The 14,367-nt window shown below is 44.9% G+C and overlaps 1 protein-coding gene across 1 annotated transcript; it reads right to left on the bottom strand.

Moving 5' to 3' along the window:
• Positions 1-841: 841 nt before the first annotated feature.
• CHCT1 (CHD1 helical C-terminal domain containing 1) lies at positions 842-6,722 on the bottom strand. Its single transcript, XM_052804016.1, has 5 exons — positions 6,651-6,722; positions 5,750-5,878; positions 4,589-4,764; positions 3,995-4,094; positions 842-1,021 (listed from the first exon to the last, which is right to left on the bottom strand). The coding sequence occupies exons 1-5, from the start codon at positions 6,720-6,722 to the stop codon at positions 842-844; spliced, it is 657 nt and encodes a 218-aa protein (XP_052659976.1).
• Positions 6,723-14,367: the final 7,645 nt, after the last annotated feature.

Below are 14,367 nucleotides of genomic sequence, written 5' to 3'. Positions count from 1 at the left end.
ATTGCCTGGAGCCGCACAGCCGGCGGGTTAGTGTGGGACTCCTACTCAGCCTCCCAGATCACGCTGTCTAGCTAGCTCTTGTTTTTTGACTTTTAGTTTATCAATTTGGATTTTAAGTGCTCCCTCAGAGCTGTTACATACCAGATTGGACTTTTTTAGAGGTAAATAGACTGGAGAGAAAAGAGATGAAAAGCAAGATGGTTATGAGTGCATGAGAACTCCCACAGGACATGTGATTGCATTTTAGCAGCTTGAAAATAGGCTTATGTGGGACAAATCCTCCTTCCGCAGGCAGACTGTGGCACCTGTTTGTGGCAAAGCCGATCTCATCAGTAATTGCTTTTAATGTCCCTTTTTCGTTCCTCCTTTGGGGTTTGCATATGCCGGAGTTCTGGCTGAAGTAAACAAGCTGCCAGTGACTCTGGTTAGCAAACACGCCTGCCACAGGTTAGTCTGCATTTTTGCTCCAGAAGACAAGCGTGTGTGGCTTTGCTAGGGTGGACTCAAAGGCAAACCACAACTATGTTTTGAGCATCCAGGTGGCTATGTAAAGACATGCTAATTAATGCCAGCTGACATTGGCCAACAAAGGGATGTCTTCTCCTTCCTTACTACTGCCTTATGCTATAGTAGCTTCTCTTGCTGCTGTTGTTCCTACCCCCATGTCTCTTCTGAGGCAGCAGTTCAACCTGCCCAGCTCCTCTAGCTCCACCACTGATCACATCTTCACCTGCTGATCCTTTTGCGAAAATGTCAAGCGTAGGTGGCTCTACTTGAGCAGGAAAATGCTTTTCCTGCTTGGTGCCAATATGACACTGGCTATGTGATTACCTCTCATCTCTCATTCTTGCTGCTGGGTGGGGACTTTGTGGGTGTGTTGGTGGTGACTGTCTCCTTGACCAGGGTGTTCCTGCAGGTCTCTTGTACCTCTGCAGAGACCCCAACTGATGTAAAGTTGCTTCAGTTTCTTTTCTTTGAGTCCTGGAACTGAATCTGGGTTTTCTGAAGGACAGCGTAATTGCTTTTTAAAAAAAAAACAAAAAAAAAATAATACCAAAACCACTTCTAAAGATATTTATACGAGCAAACACCACACACTGACTCATGCTTGGGCAATAACTCTTGCTTAACCGTGGTCCTGTTGGGTGTCAGCAGCTATGAGCTGAGAAATGACTGTACTGTCTGCACAAATCTTTACCCTGCGAAGTGTTTGTTCCTTGCAGCTGAGATCTGAGGCTCCATCCCACCCAGCAGTGAGTCCTGCTGGCCTCTACAAAGTTGTGTTTTCTGTGCTGTCTCTGTTCCCCTGAGTTGACACCCAGCCCAGCTCAGCTATTTGTGCAGCCCAGCTCACCCAGCCCAGTCTACCCCAGCACCTAAAAATCTGTGTTTTAAAGCAAGAACCCTTCTCAGCACACTAGTGAGAGGACTGTCATTTTTCAGGCACTTTGGGGAAGATGATCAGTAGCTGACGGTGCCGTTTGGTGGCTGCATTTGAACCAAGGCTCAAGTGTGTGTAATGGGACATGGGTGCTGCTCGGCCCCACTGGTGGGGGTGGGGGGCTGTGGTCGGGTGTGCACTGCCACTGGATGTCACTGTCGCCTTATGGCACTCTGTGCACTGGGAGGATGGCTGGGGATGGCGATGGGTCCCTGCGCTGAACATCCTGAGTGTGGTGGGCTGGTACCATGGAGCCGGATGGAGAGCGGCTGTCTGCGCTGCGCATCCTTCTAGGCTATCCCAGGGAAAAATAATTTTTGTGTTGCCAGTGGTCATGCTATTTGACTTAAAAAAAAAAAAAAAAAAAATTCCAGACCGTCAGATAGCCTAGGAAACTTATTTCTTTACTCTCTCAGGCTGAGACATGGGGCTGATTTCTACAGCTTTCAGCAGTGTACGGGAGCCAGCAGATTGCAAAGGAAAATGATGTTCTGTTCTAGTTCTAAGCGGACAAATGGGGCTGGTCTGGTGTTTTCAGTAAGTCTGAAAACAGAGAGTTGGGACCAGTGTTAAAATTCAGATGTGTAGTTTTGGTATTTTGGTTTTTTTAATTCTAAAATAAAGGGCCTAAAATCCCAAATGTAAGGGACGGGGATGTAGATCCCTAATTTTAAGGTGACTGATGAGCAAGCCTGCTTGCTAGCCTCTCTCCTTTAACAAAACTCACAAAATTATCAAATTACCATGCTGACGACCTCAATCGCTTACTAATTACATATTGATTCTGTTTTTTTATGCTCACTCATCTAAATAATGAGGCATTTCCAAGTAATCTATTTCTGTTGTGCCGAGCGTGCTGGTCCCCCCTGGATCTACAGCCTGTTGTTTATGCTCTAGCAGGGAGCCGACTGCTGTTCCCTTCCCACAAAGGGCAAAGATGCTTATTTTTCTCCCACTTGTCTTGCATAACAAAAGGCATTTGTCAACCGTTACATAACGGCAGAATTTGTCGCTTCTTATGTCGGCCTTTTTGGAGGCAGCCTCGTCCCCAGTACTGCGCAGCCGTAGCCAGCAGGCTCTTGCTGACTGCAGGTTGGTGCATGCTCCTCAGCACGCGCCGGTGCATCCTGATAGTGCACGACGCAGCGTGACTAATGCTTGTCACCCACCGTTTGGTTTTTGCCTTCCCCTCCCGCCCTCCTTCCTTGGAAAGGAAGATGTGGAATTGTGTGTTTTGGTTGTGTTTCTTATTTAGGGGAGCAAACGGATGGGAAGGTATTTGGGGGGTTATTTGCTTTTTAATACTTGTTCCAAGGTGGCTATGAGGAGCTACCCTCAGCTACATGCCCTGCAGGAGCAGCGGGGCTTGTCCTTAGCCCAGGTCATGTCCTGGGCTTGGCCAAGCCTCTGAGAAGGGCCATGCTGGAAATGGAGCTCAATTTCCCCCTCCACAGCGCTTGCGAGTTTAAGGGAGCAAGAACGCCTGTTGTCGCCTGCCTCCCGGAGCTGCCAGTTGCTTTTTTAATATCTCCCGATTAATCTCGGGCGTCTCATGCCAGCAACAGGAATTTGTGTTTGTGGGTTTTTTTGTGTTTTTTTTTTTTTTCTTTACAATAGGTTTGATTTCCTTATTGTTGGGATATCTTTTTAGAGCCTTAAAAATAAATAAATGGTTTTGCTTCCCTGTAAACTAAAAGCAAAAAAATGTGTGGCTGGCTTACCTCTTTCTCTCTAACTGGAGAAGAGAGCTGTTTACCTGCGGCCTCAAACTTATTTATGGCCTTATCACTGCCAGCTATCAGATGACCACAGCTCCCTTTTTAATGCTAAGCAGGCAGTATCCCAGTAACCCAACAAGGTCTCGTCTGCTGCCATTTTCTAATTTACTCAAAACAATTTCTTAGTTGACTCTTTTTTTTTTTATTTTAATTGTAGATCTGTTTTTAATTATTTTTTAATAAACTTAAAGTATGTGTTCTTGTGGAACTTTGAACTTTTTGGTGTACTCGGCCTTTGCTCAGGAGATATGTTTATGGTTGGCTATGAGTGTGCTTAAATGGGTTAACCCTTTGGAGTCAGTGTTCTCGGGAAACTGTTCATTACAGTTTCCTTGTGTAGCTGATGCTCAGGCACAGAAACTGGCTTTGGCAAATGCAGGCTTTACCTGAACTAGTTGCTTGTTTCAAACTTTAACTCCTATATCATCAGATAAAACTATGGATCAGATTTGGTCTGTAAAGCATGACTGGAAACACGGGATCAATAAAGAGCTCCAGAAATTGTAAACCAAGGTGCTGGGGACACTAGCTCAGTTTCCCAGAGCTAGCCAGGGAAAGCTACTGGCGGCTGCAATAGCTCAGTGCCCATGTTATGGTAGGAGCAGGCCATGAATTTGAATTTGCAGGATTCACAGCCTTTTGATAAACAGACTTTTCGGTAGCAGGCTTCTCCTTTGACATGGATCAAACCACATAAGCTGCGTGGTATAGTTATCCCCTTAAAGTTAGTACAGCAGGAACACCTTACGGGGTATTGACTTTCCTGTTTGCTTACCAGAAACTTATCCATTTGGTTGTTCTTGATGTACTTATATAGCTTCTGCAGTTGCTTTGCATCCATGTCTGAGAAGAGGGAGACAAACTGCCAGAACATCCTTGGAAAAAGACAGACACGTGGATTGTGCATGTGAATACAAACTTCGTCCTCTTCCACATTCTGCTCCCTAGTTCTGACTTGTCAAGTGTAACCACTAACGTATCCTTTGCACAGCTTCCCCCCCCCCCCCCCCCGCCCCCCCAATCTTACAAACTTTTAAAGAACTGCTCTTCCCTAAGCATGGGAAGAAGGGTTATCCATCAACTCAGCTGGCTACATAGGAGCCCGTTTACTTGCAAAGGGTTGTTGCTGATGGGCAGCACATTGGAATTGGCCTTGTGCTGGGCAGGCTTAGGTACCACACGGCCTCTGCTAAAACTACCTGCAAGATCTGTGAGTATTTGGCAGTTAGAACAAGCCATACAAGTCTCCCATAGATACCCAACTTGATCTCCAGTGCCTGGAAATGTAGGGCCAAAGTACATGTCTAAATGCCTGCTGGGAGCATCACTGGTGCAGTACCACTGGTGCCGGGCAAGAGGAGACCCTTACTTCTGCCAGTGCTTGACTTCCGAGGCTTTGCAGTACCGCTGGAGAAACAGATCTATGCGGTCCCCAATTATGGTCAAACTTTTCTTCGTGTACTTCATTTTTTTCTCTGTGGGGAGGTGCTGGGGCAAATGCAGTTTCCTAAGTGACTTCTTAAAGGGTCTCAAAAGCTCCTTGCACTGTAAAGAAAATGTGTTGGCATAGGTATTCAGCACTTTAAATCCAGGTCTCAGGCATTCCTTTTCACTAAATAAACTGATTAAATAGCTGTCTGGGAAGCCCTGAAGGAGTGTTATGTTTTGATAAGTGTCTCCTGTGTGGACATGGGGGAGCTGACGTGGGTCTTCAGCAGGACATTACTCTGCAGGAGTCGCTCCTGCACATTCCAAGGTTGGCGACACCCTGGGCGAAGCATGTCAAAGGTGACACGAATAGAGGGATATCCAAGACTGGGAATTCCTTTTTAACAGTGTAGGGCAAAAGGTATAAATTTCAGGCTACAAAACAGCTGCTGTTCTGCAGGGAGGGGGAAAGGGAACTGCTTTACTGCTTTTCTCACGCTGCTTCTTCCTGTGGCCAAACCTGGGATGTGTTGCAAACATTTGCACGTGACACAGGAGCAAATGCTGTGTCTGGATGCCCTCCCTTTTGTCCGTTTTTTGTTTGGTTGGTTTTTTTCTGTTATGTGCACTGGGCTGTGACTGGGGCTTTGTGTGGCTATGCCATGATGCCCCAGGAGTGGGAAGGTTGTGTCCTGGTGTGAGATGGAGCTTTGTGGCTGTGGTGTAAGTGATGCAGAAGAACCAAACCACCATAGCCACAGAGCACATGGTGTCATGTGAAATGATAATGTAGCAGTACATGTTTTGAAAAACTGAACAGTGTATATGAAATGTGATTATTTTTTTGTTGTTGTTTTGGGGTTTTTTGTGCGTTTTTTGTTTGGTTGGTTGGGTTTTTTTAAACTAAAAGCGCCATGTCCAGATGACTGGAAAACAACGAGGTAAAAACTTTCAGACATGGAAGAAAGCTACAGAATGAAGTGTCTTGTCCTGCTTTTTTGCTCCCTCAGCAGCCAAACTCCTGGGTTTTATTTGCTCCCTCTCTCTTGAGAACCTGAGATGCCACTGACTTTCTACTGCTAAATTCTATTCAGTATCTCACAATTTTAAAGGTGTCCTGATCAAGGCCGTCTGCGCAGCAGATGAGTGGGGTCTTGCATGGTGGAGCAATCTCACTGCCCGTTACAAAGGCTGCTTCCTTCGCTGTGCCAGCCAGATCCTTCTCTGTGGTCTACAAATTGCCGAAGCCATAGGTTAGTCTTCGAGTTCATGCAAATCTTGCATCATCTCTTTAAAAAAATGCTGTCATGGTTTAACCCTGTCCTAAGGCTCAGAAGCATTTCTCTTCCTGCCAAATCATTTCAGATTAGGTTTTCAGAGGTGCTTAATGAAGCTAGGTATTCAATTATAATTAAAAGTCCATAAGAATTAGGTGCCTACTTGAAGTCCCTTTTGGAAATCCTGCCTCTAATAAATTACAAGGTAAACAGCCACTTGTTCCTAATGGCATTAATCAAACACGGGCTGGCAGTCACTTGTTAAGTGGAAATGTGTGGTTACAATGGGCTCATTGTAATGCCACGCTGCTCCATCTGCAGTGTTTATTGATGGCAAAGGTACTGTGGCTGACCTGCTGCAAAGCCAGATTGAAAACAAAACAAAGTCCTCAGCCACTGAACTTGTACCTCCCTGGTCTGGGGAGGGGGACATTTTCTCTTGCAAAGGGCAATGGCTGTTTTCCCTGCGTCAACAGTTGTGTAGGTAACTCCTCCACTCATCTTTGGAAAGCAACACTTACATAACTGACTTAAACACAAGCTTATGTTGCCTTTTAAAATATGCTGAAGTGTGTAGGAAGAGAAGTCCTTTCCTCTCTGACATGCTCTGCTCCCTTGGAAGATTACTTTTCTACAAATTTGATCCCAAACCACATTTCAGAGGTGAAATTGAAGCTGCATGCTGCTTTGCTCTCGCTACGTGATGATCTCCCTGCCCGTGCTCACCTGGCCATCTGTGCTGTCCCTGCTGCTGTTCTTTGCCCTGGCTCTGTCCACTTCCTCCTTAAAGCCCTCCATGGGACACAGACACCCTCTCCTTTCCCCAGGACCTCACTCACACCTGGTAGGAAGGGAAAACTGCCACAGAGCTGTGTTTGGACCAAAACGTGCTGGGGTGACCAAGGTGACCAGAGTGCCCAGACACCGGTTCTGAGTTCCGCCAACCATGGAGACTGCTGGGGCCTTCCAGCCCCACAACACTACGGCCTTCTGGGGCAGAGTCATCTCTCCCCATCAGTTTTGCCATTGATTTGTGCTCCTAAAGAAATAGGCAGAAAACCCTGGATTTTCCCCTTGCTAGTAGTGGTCAGGATGTTCAATGCTGTCAATGGCTCCTGTGGGCAATGGGAGGGAAACGTCCCTTGCTTTGCTTTGTTTGCATCTGTGGGAGCTTGGTGGAGTCTCTGGGGCTCTTGGTTGGTGCTGGGTTTGCACCTGTGGTGAGTCCAGCACCTGTAACTGTACATCAGTCCAGATTATTTTGGCCTCTGAAGGTGGTGCAAAGTGCAGCTTTTTCTGAGTCACACACGTGGCTATGCTCACTGTGTTGGCTATCTGCGAGTGTGGGTGCAGCTCCTGGCGTGAGCAATCACAATTTTCCTCTATGGCTTGTGCACCAGCAAGTTCAAGACAGGCCTTTCTCCAACTCTCCCACTGCACCTGCTGAGCCATGCTGTGGGGAAGCACCAGCCCTGAGGCAGGGGCCAGAGAGCCTGGCTCGCATGGGGCCAGGGATGATCTTTGTAACAGAGGCAGTCCCATTTGATGAGGACCAGAGGTGCAACCAGGAAAAAGGACCTTGGGCTGAACCCTAGGTGTTTTTCAGGGAGCTGGTGGGAGTTGAGACCTCAATTTCCATCAGTGTAATGGAAATACAGGGTTACCTCCTTCACAGATGGCGGTGAAATACAACCACAGTGAGATCTCACTCTCCTGGGTAACATCTCTTTGAAAGCTCTCCTACAGCTTTCTATTCTCTAGAAAGAATAAATTGCCCTTGCCAGGAAGAAGTCTGGAAAGGCTTGGAGTTAAAGAGACTTTGTTTTGGAAATGTACTTCAAGGGAAAATGCTTTCACAAAGAAAAATGTGTTGGGCTCCCATCATGCCCTGACCAGACAGACAAGTGCAATTGTTTTGTCCCTTGGACAATTAGTGTAATTGCTGCAGCTGTGATTCAGCTGTGCTCCTGTGCCAGGTTGCTTCTGGCACCGGGAGTCATCTCGAGGGCTGTACAAAGGCCCCCTCTTTCTGAGGTCTCCCCAGGCACGGCTGTGCGGAGGGATCGGCACTGCTCTTGGCAGAAGTTTGGATGCTTTTGGTTAAGCGTTTTTCTGTGTATCGGTGATGCTGAGCACCTGCTGAGCCAAGTGCCTGGTGCAGGTAGTAGCCTTGGGAAAGTACCTATTGATGGGTCTTGAAACAGAGACAGGTTCTTGTTTTCAGGCTGTCTTAGGGAAGTTTGGCCTTTACCCATGATTGAATTAAATAATGACAAAAATCCATTAAGACAAGCCCTCCTCTTAAGATGTTTGCGCATTTTCCCTCCTGCGTCTGCTTTCTTCCTCCCCCACATCTGAAATTTTGCTGTCGGCATTTTGATGCAGGAGCCTTACACAGGCTGGTGCTGAGCAGACACAAAGACAATTACCTTCTAACGCTTTGCAGTTAGGTTTGCTTTGACCATCTGAGGTATGTTACAACTTATTTAATCTATACTAGGATTTTACAGTATGTTATATATTACTTAACACAAGGTAAGCTATGCAAAGTGAAGCAGTGGTGATACCATGGTTAAGTGTACCTATGCTGCTTCAGCCTGGTGGTTGTGAGGACTATGTTAGAGGTGGTTTGGTTGAAGGGGATCTTGAAAAAGCAGCTGGTTTCTCAACATCTGTTACCAACCACCCTCTTGCTGTGTTTGCTCCCTGCAATCGTGACGTCTGTCCCCAGTGTGGCAGGCAGCTCCTCTCCTTTTCACCTCCAAAGATTTAAACCAAAAAGTTGCCAGCTTATGTCCTCACCTCTCAATCAAGTCAGGGTATCAAAGGGTTAGCCAGCATGTTCCTGGCTAACAGGAGCACAAGAGAAATGAAGCTTCTTCAGCACCGGCTTTCACACGCATTAGCAGCTAGATTAAAAGCCATTTAGGAGCTCTAGGGACATAGGCCGGTTGTTAGCATAGGCATAACCCATATTTGCATGGCCATATCTGTGTCCTTGTGAGATTACGGCTTCCATGTAGCATGTGACTACAGCATGGAGTGGCTCTCTTGGCTTATCATGTGTACACTTCACTGTTTCAGAGGACAGAGAAGGCCTTGAGTTCCCCTTGAAAATCCCAGTCTTTGTTCTTTTACCTTTCAGTGCACACTGCACTTGGCCAAAGCCATGAATATACAAGCAGGAGGTATAGATGGACTTCCCTGGCCAGCCTTCATCTGAGGATCTCACTGTGTTTAGGAGTTGTCCATTAACCTGGTTTGCAGTGGAGCAGTGATCTTAGTAGTCTTCTCTGGCATTACTTGGTACAGCAGCAGAGCAGGAGACTAGACAGCTGAGGTCGCAAATGCCTTTTTTCACTGTTGAACTGTACAGTAATGTTCAAAGCTGCACTCTGACCACTGAAGCTACAAACCTTCCCTGCCTCTTGAATTTTTTTTGGTAGTGTTGAGTCAGATTTCAGTTCCTTTTGTTCATCGTGTAAGGTCTTGTGGATGAGTCCACTCCTGTGAGAACAGGCATGACACATGCCTTTGAGTTCTCAGAAGTCTGTGGTTGTATCCCATCCCCCTGCCCCTTTGGAAGACAATATTAATTTCTACTTTGAAGCCTATCGTGTCAGAAGATGGCATAACCCAGACCACATCTATGTAAATTTATCAGATTATATTGCCTACTTAAGGGCGAAAGTCCTTTGAAACAATGTTCTAATTGGATGGGGAAAAGTCAGGATTACAAACAGATTATGCATCTCATATTTCTCCCCATGAAGGAAAGGGAGCCTAAGTGCCAGTCAAACACACTGTACTGTAACAGTGCACCTTAGGGAGAACTTTTCCTGTTCCCCTGACAGCTCTTGTGTGAATATTAATTTTTACTATTTGAGTGTCTTAGTCTTCCAGGAGCTGTGCAAGTGCAAACATTAACCAACTTCTCTAGTACAGCAGCTCTTCCAGTGCAAGAGTAGGCATGTAGCCAAAAATGCAGTTGCGAAGATGCTCTGTTTATGCTGCTGTTTGTTATTTGCTGTTTTAGGCAGACTTAGCGTGAATACCACGTGTGATGTGATGAGTCAGGTTGTGTATAATATATGCAGGCATCTGATGCAATATTTATTTACTGGTAGGTCACAGGGAAAGAGAGCTGATAAATGCAGATAAATATACAGGTATTTTACGTTATACTTGAACCAACTGCATGTACACGTGGTTTAGTTAAACATAAAAACCAAATATCATTGCCAGATGTATTGCAATGTAATACTAAATAGGAATTGTAATGAGGAATGTTTTTTAGTAACCTGCTCTTACCAGGAGGGTGGTGAATGCTTCATTTGATAGAGTGATTAATGATACTCAGTGCAACAGCTCAGACTGTAGGGGCGGAGGCTTTGCTAATTGGATCTGGAAATTCCTTTCCTGGTGCTTAAGGATGATGAAAACTATCACAGCCAACTGGAGACTTGTCTTCTCCCTGCGGTTGGATGCCAATAAATACAGCTCAAGTTAATAAATCTTGTATTAGGGGAAGAGGTAATTTAGGCCTATATGTTGTTTCCGTGTGGCATTATTAGAGGCATCTTAATATGCAGTAGGAATCCCTTTTTGGTAAGTGTTGGGAGTTGCTCATTTAACCAGTTGTTTGAATTAATGTCGTAAAGAATCCAAACACGATTTGTGACCAGTGGTGTGTAGAAGCCATAAATACATCAGCATCTCTTTTATCCGCTTGCAAAATCTGATCAGGTGTGTTCCAAGTATTCCCATACTGGAAGACACAGCTAATCAAATCTTCCAGAGTGCCCAAAGCTACTAGTGACTAAGCTCAGGTGCTGGACACCTCCTTGTCAATAGATGTATCTTCAGGTGTTCCTACGTTATTTTATGCTTTGACAGTTCTGTAGATGTTTGTCTTTTCAGCCAGCTGTTAGTGAGCTTATTAATGGTGTTTGCTAATGTCATATAACTATTTTTTAAGCTGCTTGAAGTCCTCAGGAACTGAAAGACCACTATCAGCTTCCTCCATACTTTGCAACTTGCAGCCTGTGAGAAACAGGATAGTTAAAGCCTTTCCTTCTTATTGTGCTTCATAAGTTTTCAGGTTTTTATGCAGTTGAAATAGGCATTGTTAATAAACCCATGCTTTTGGTGCTGCTTATAATATCAAATCCATAACAAGTTGGGTATCTCTTAATATTGAAAATAATTTAACTTCTTTTGTTAATCTTTTGGATCGTGTAATACAAACTGCCCTAGGTGATACCTGCCTTGCTCATTTCCTGTACCTAACAAATTTACCCACCATCTTAGCAATTAATTGGAGAGGCCTGGAAAATGATAGGACTGGTACGCCTGTGCCAAAAGGTCAGCTCTGCCTGGGGAATGTGGCAGGGGTTTGCATGGGATTACCAAGATCTGCAGAGAGGCACCAAATGTATAAGCCAAACAGGAGCTCACAGTCTAGAGGTAGGGAGCAAAAAGGAAATGAGGGAGAGATGGGAGAACTAAGCACTGCTTGGGGGGGAAGAGAGGGCTTGAAAAGCAACAGCAAGGGAGAAATAACCAAGGGGTGGCCATAACCAGGTGGGAAACCCAGTTGCTCTGGGAGCCAGGGAAAGAGCTCTCCTAGTCTCAAAATGGAAGAAAACAGCCTGAAGCAGAGAGAGGGAGACAACCTGGTAGAGAAATGCCCATCAAGATAAGGGTGCCTTCAGGGAGGCTTTACAGAACTTGGTGATGCTTTTTTCAGTTAGTTATAAAGAAAATTAACTCCTGGGGAGAACCGTGCTGGTTCAGAGAGCAAAGTGCCAGCACCCTTGCGCACAGCTCTGTTACAGGGAGATGAAGCAAGGAGCTTGCAGATCTCCTTCTGTACGTGCCCTGTGCCCCATGTTCACAGCTCTGCCCTGGGCATGCTGTGAGCCCTCCTCAGCAAACAGCTGCTCTCCCATGAGATTTTTTCCTCTTTTTGCAATGGAGAGGAATAAAATAAAAAAATAAATCATAAAATAATAAAAACTGTAGAGGAATAAAAAGGGATTTTCCTCTCTTTGCAATAGAGAAATAAAATGTCAGGCCACCAGAAGGGGTTCTCCTCTGTTTTTTGTTCCCAGTCTTGAGGCTTTTCTCTGAACAACTCAATGGGGAAAAACTTTTGCCATGTTGTATCTGTGCATACAAAGAGGATGGAAAATAACAACTGGTCAGAGCAATTGGGGCTCAGAGCCAGGAGACTGCCTGCATCAGGTCTCTCCTCTCTCTGAGTCATGGCACCCTCGATTTCAAAGCCTTCCTTTATGGCAGAGACTCTCAAATCCACATCTTCTTTCCCTGCTCCTTTAGAAGATTTTGATATCTGCCTCCAGTGATCTTGTTCTTTGCACAGGAATGTCAGCCTGGCTACAATTCCCAGTGCAATCAGGGCTGCTGGGCTGGCTGCCTGCCCACTGGCACGCAGTGTGATGAGGCTTCTGGGCACATGATGTGTGCCAGGGTTGCAAGGGGTGATGAAGTTCAGGCTCCTGGTAGTATTCAGGTCTCATCCCTCTGTTGTCACTGGTGCCCTTTTCATGCACATCCCGCCTTGTGTTGCCTGTCTTTCTCCTGCTCCCATACCTGTGGCTCACGTCACGCTGCCCTGTGCCTGACCCTGTATGCAAGAAGGATGGCTAGTGCTTGGAGTAGTTTTAAATTTCCACTTAACACTTACTTCAGTTCATGGATTTTCCAGAGGAAGTCAGGTTTGGGGGGTATTTTTTTTTTATTTTTGTTTTATTAAAAAAAAAAAAAGAAAAAGCAAGGAAATTCCCCTCCAGCCTACAGAATGTAGCTATCAAGAGAAGTGGCTTCATTTCTCTTTCTTAAAGCATTGAACACCCTGTTATGCTTAAAATAATAAAACCAAAAAAGGCCAGCCTTCTTTACGTGATGGGTTTCAGTCTCTTATATTGATAGTGCAGTGCGGTAGCTGTAGTGGAACGTAGGCTCTGCTGAGATAGGCAGAAGAAAAAAAAAAGCAGTGCATGCCATTTAATTTCTGCAACGGTCTGATTCCCTCCTACCAGCCTGAAAATGCTAAACATGATCCTTTGTCTGGCATATGGGAATTTGGAGAATTGTTGCTAATTACTGCAGTTGTGCTATCTAGCTTAACTGGCTTAAATAATATATTAAGTGCTTTTACGATCTTCCACAACACACTGGAATGCAAAGAGGTGCATTTTATGCTGTTCATATTTTATGGCAGGCATAACTTATATAACGTTAATCTGCAGAAAAAAATGGGTTTTGATGATTTATTGCTTGTACAATTCACAGCCGGGGCTCTAGATGGTAAGATCTTGTTGTACTAGGCGCTATGCAGATGCAGGGCATGCATCTCTATCTTAGAAGACAGAGTCTAATTGCAGGGAAAAAGGCTGTGGGTGGCTATAGGGAATGGTGGGGCCAAATGACTCGGGATGCCAGGCAAGGGTTTTGGGACACTGCTGGTCAAATGCTGAGTTAATGTAGGTCTGATGGCAAAGGCAAAAGGTGTGGGATCTGGAAGAGGATCACAGAAAGTTATGATCTAACTTATTTAGGGAACATTCCCATTATTTTAATTAAAATTTAATATGAAATTAGGAACAAGTTACTAAGTATCATATCTAGAAGTGGGCATATTCTAGGGTCTAGATTAGTGCTTATCCAGAAAAAGAAGGCAGGCATTACGTCTGCTCAAGAATAATTTTTTACACCCCCCCCTTTTTTTTAGCAAAAATTCTGCTTGTCATCTGATTACACCCAAATTCCTGTGTCTCTTGCCTCAAAATCTCAGTTTGCTATTATCTGCTATTGTACCTAATGTTTAAACAAAATGTGAGAAGAGCATGCTGTGAATGTCTTGTTGCTGGATCTAGTGTGATGAATAATTATGGAGCGGCTGAGCAATGCTAGCCAGAGGCTCAAAGAACCTGGTAAGACACATGTTGGGGGGGGCATAAACCACAAAAGGAATTAGTGATAATGATGAAAAGATTGGCACATTCTGACCTATAATTTGGTTTAGTTTGACATAGCTCTCTGTAAAATCGCAAGGACTGTTAGAATACACTAGTAATTAGCAGTACTTCACCTATTTGAAATTAAAGCGTTGTGCAGGCTCTGCAGATTAGGGGGGGCAAAAAAGTAGGTTTTTGTCTGGTTTTGCTTACTAGTAGTTTGAAAATAGAAAGGTGAGAAACTTGTGTCAAATCTTGAAGTATAATTTTGCAATTAAAAGACTGAGGAGAAAGTGTGATCTGAAGACCTTCAGTTTCCTAGCTGTGACATGAAATTAGCAGCTATCTTCATTCTCATTCTGTTTTAATATTCCTGCAGAGGAGCAAGCAAAAAGAACTCCCTAGGCTGGCTTCAGTGAAATGGAGGAACTGTTACTTAGACAATAATAGGGTATAGGCTG

Source organism: Harpia harpyja, chromosome 12, assembly GCF_026419915.1.
Source record: "Harpia harpyja isolate bHarHar1 chromosome 12, bHarHar1 primary haplotype, whole genome shotgun sequence".
Taxonomy (NCBI): domain Eukaryota; kingdom Metazoa; phylum Chordata; class Aves; order Accipitriformes; family Accipitridae; genus Harpia; species Harpia harpyja.
The sequence above is the reverse complement of the archived record's forward strand: the minus strand, read 5'-3'. Positions and strand labels throughout refer to the sequence as shown.

Excerpts from the sequence above, each read along its gene's own strand:
- CHCT1 (XM_052804016.1), bottom strand. The coding sequence starts at position 6,722 with ATGGAGGGCTTTAAGGAGGAAGTGGACAGAGCCAGGGCAAAGAACAGC. Across the intron at positions 5,879-6,650 it reads GGGACAGCACAGATGGCCAG|ACCACAGAGAAGGATCTGGC; the intron begins GTGAGCACGGGC and ends GGCAATTTGTAG. Across the intron at positions 4,765-5,749 it reads ATCAGGACACCTTTAAAATT|TGCAAGGAGCTTTTGAGACC; the intron begins GTGAGATACTGA and ends TTTTCTTTACAG.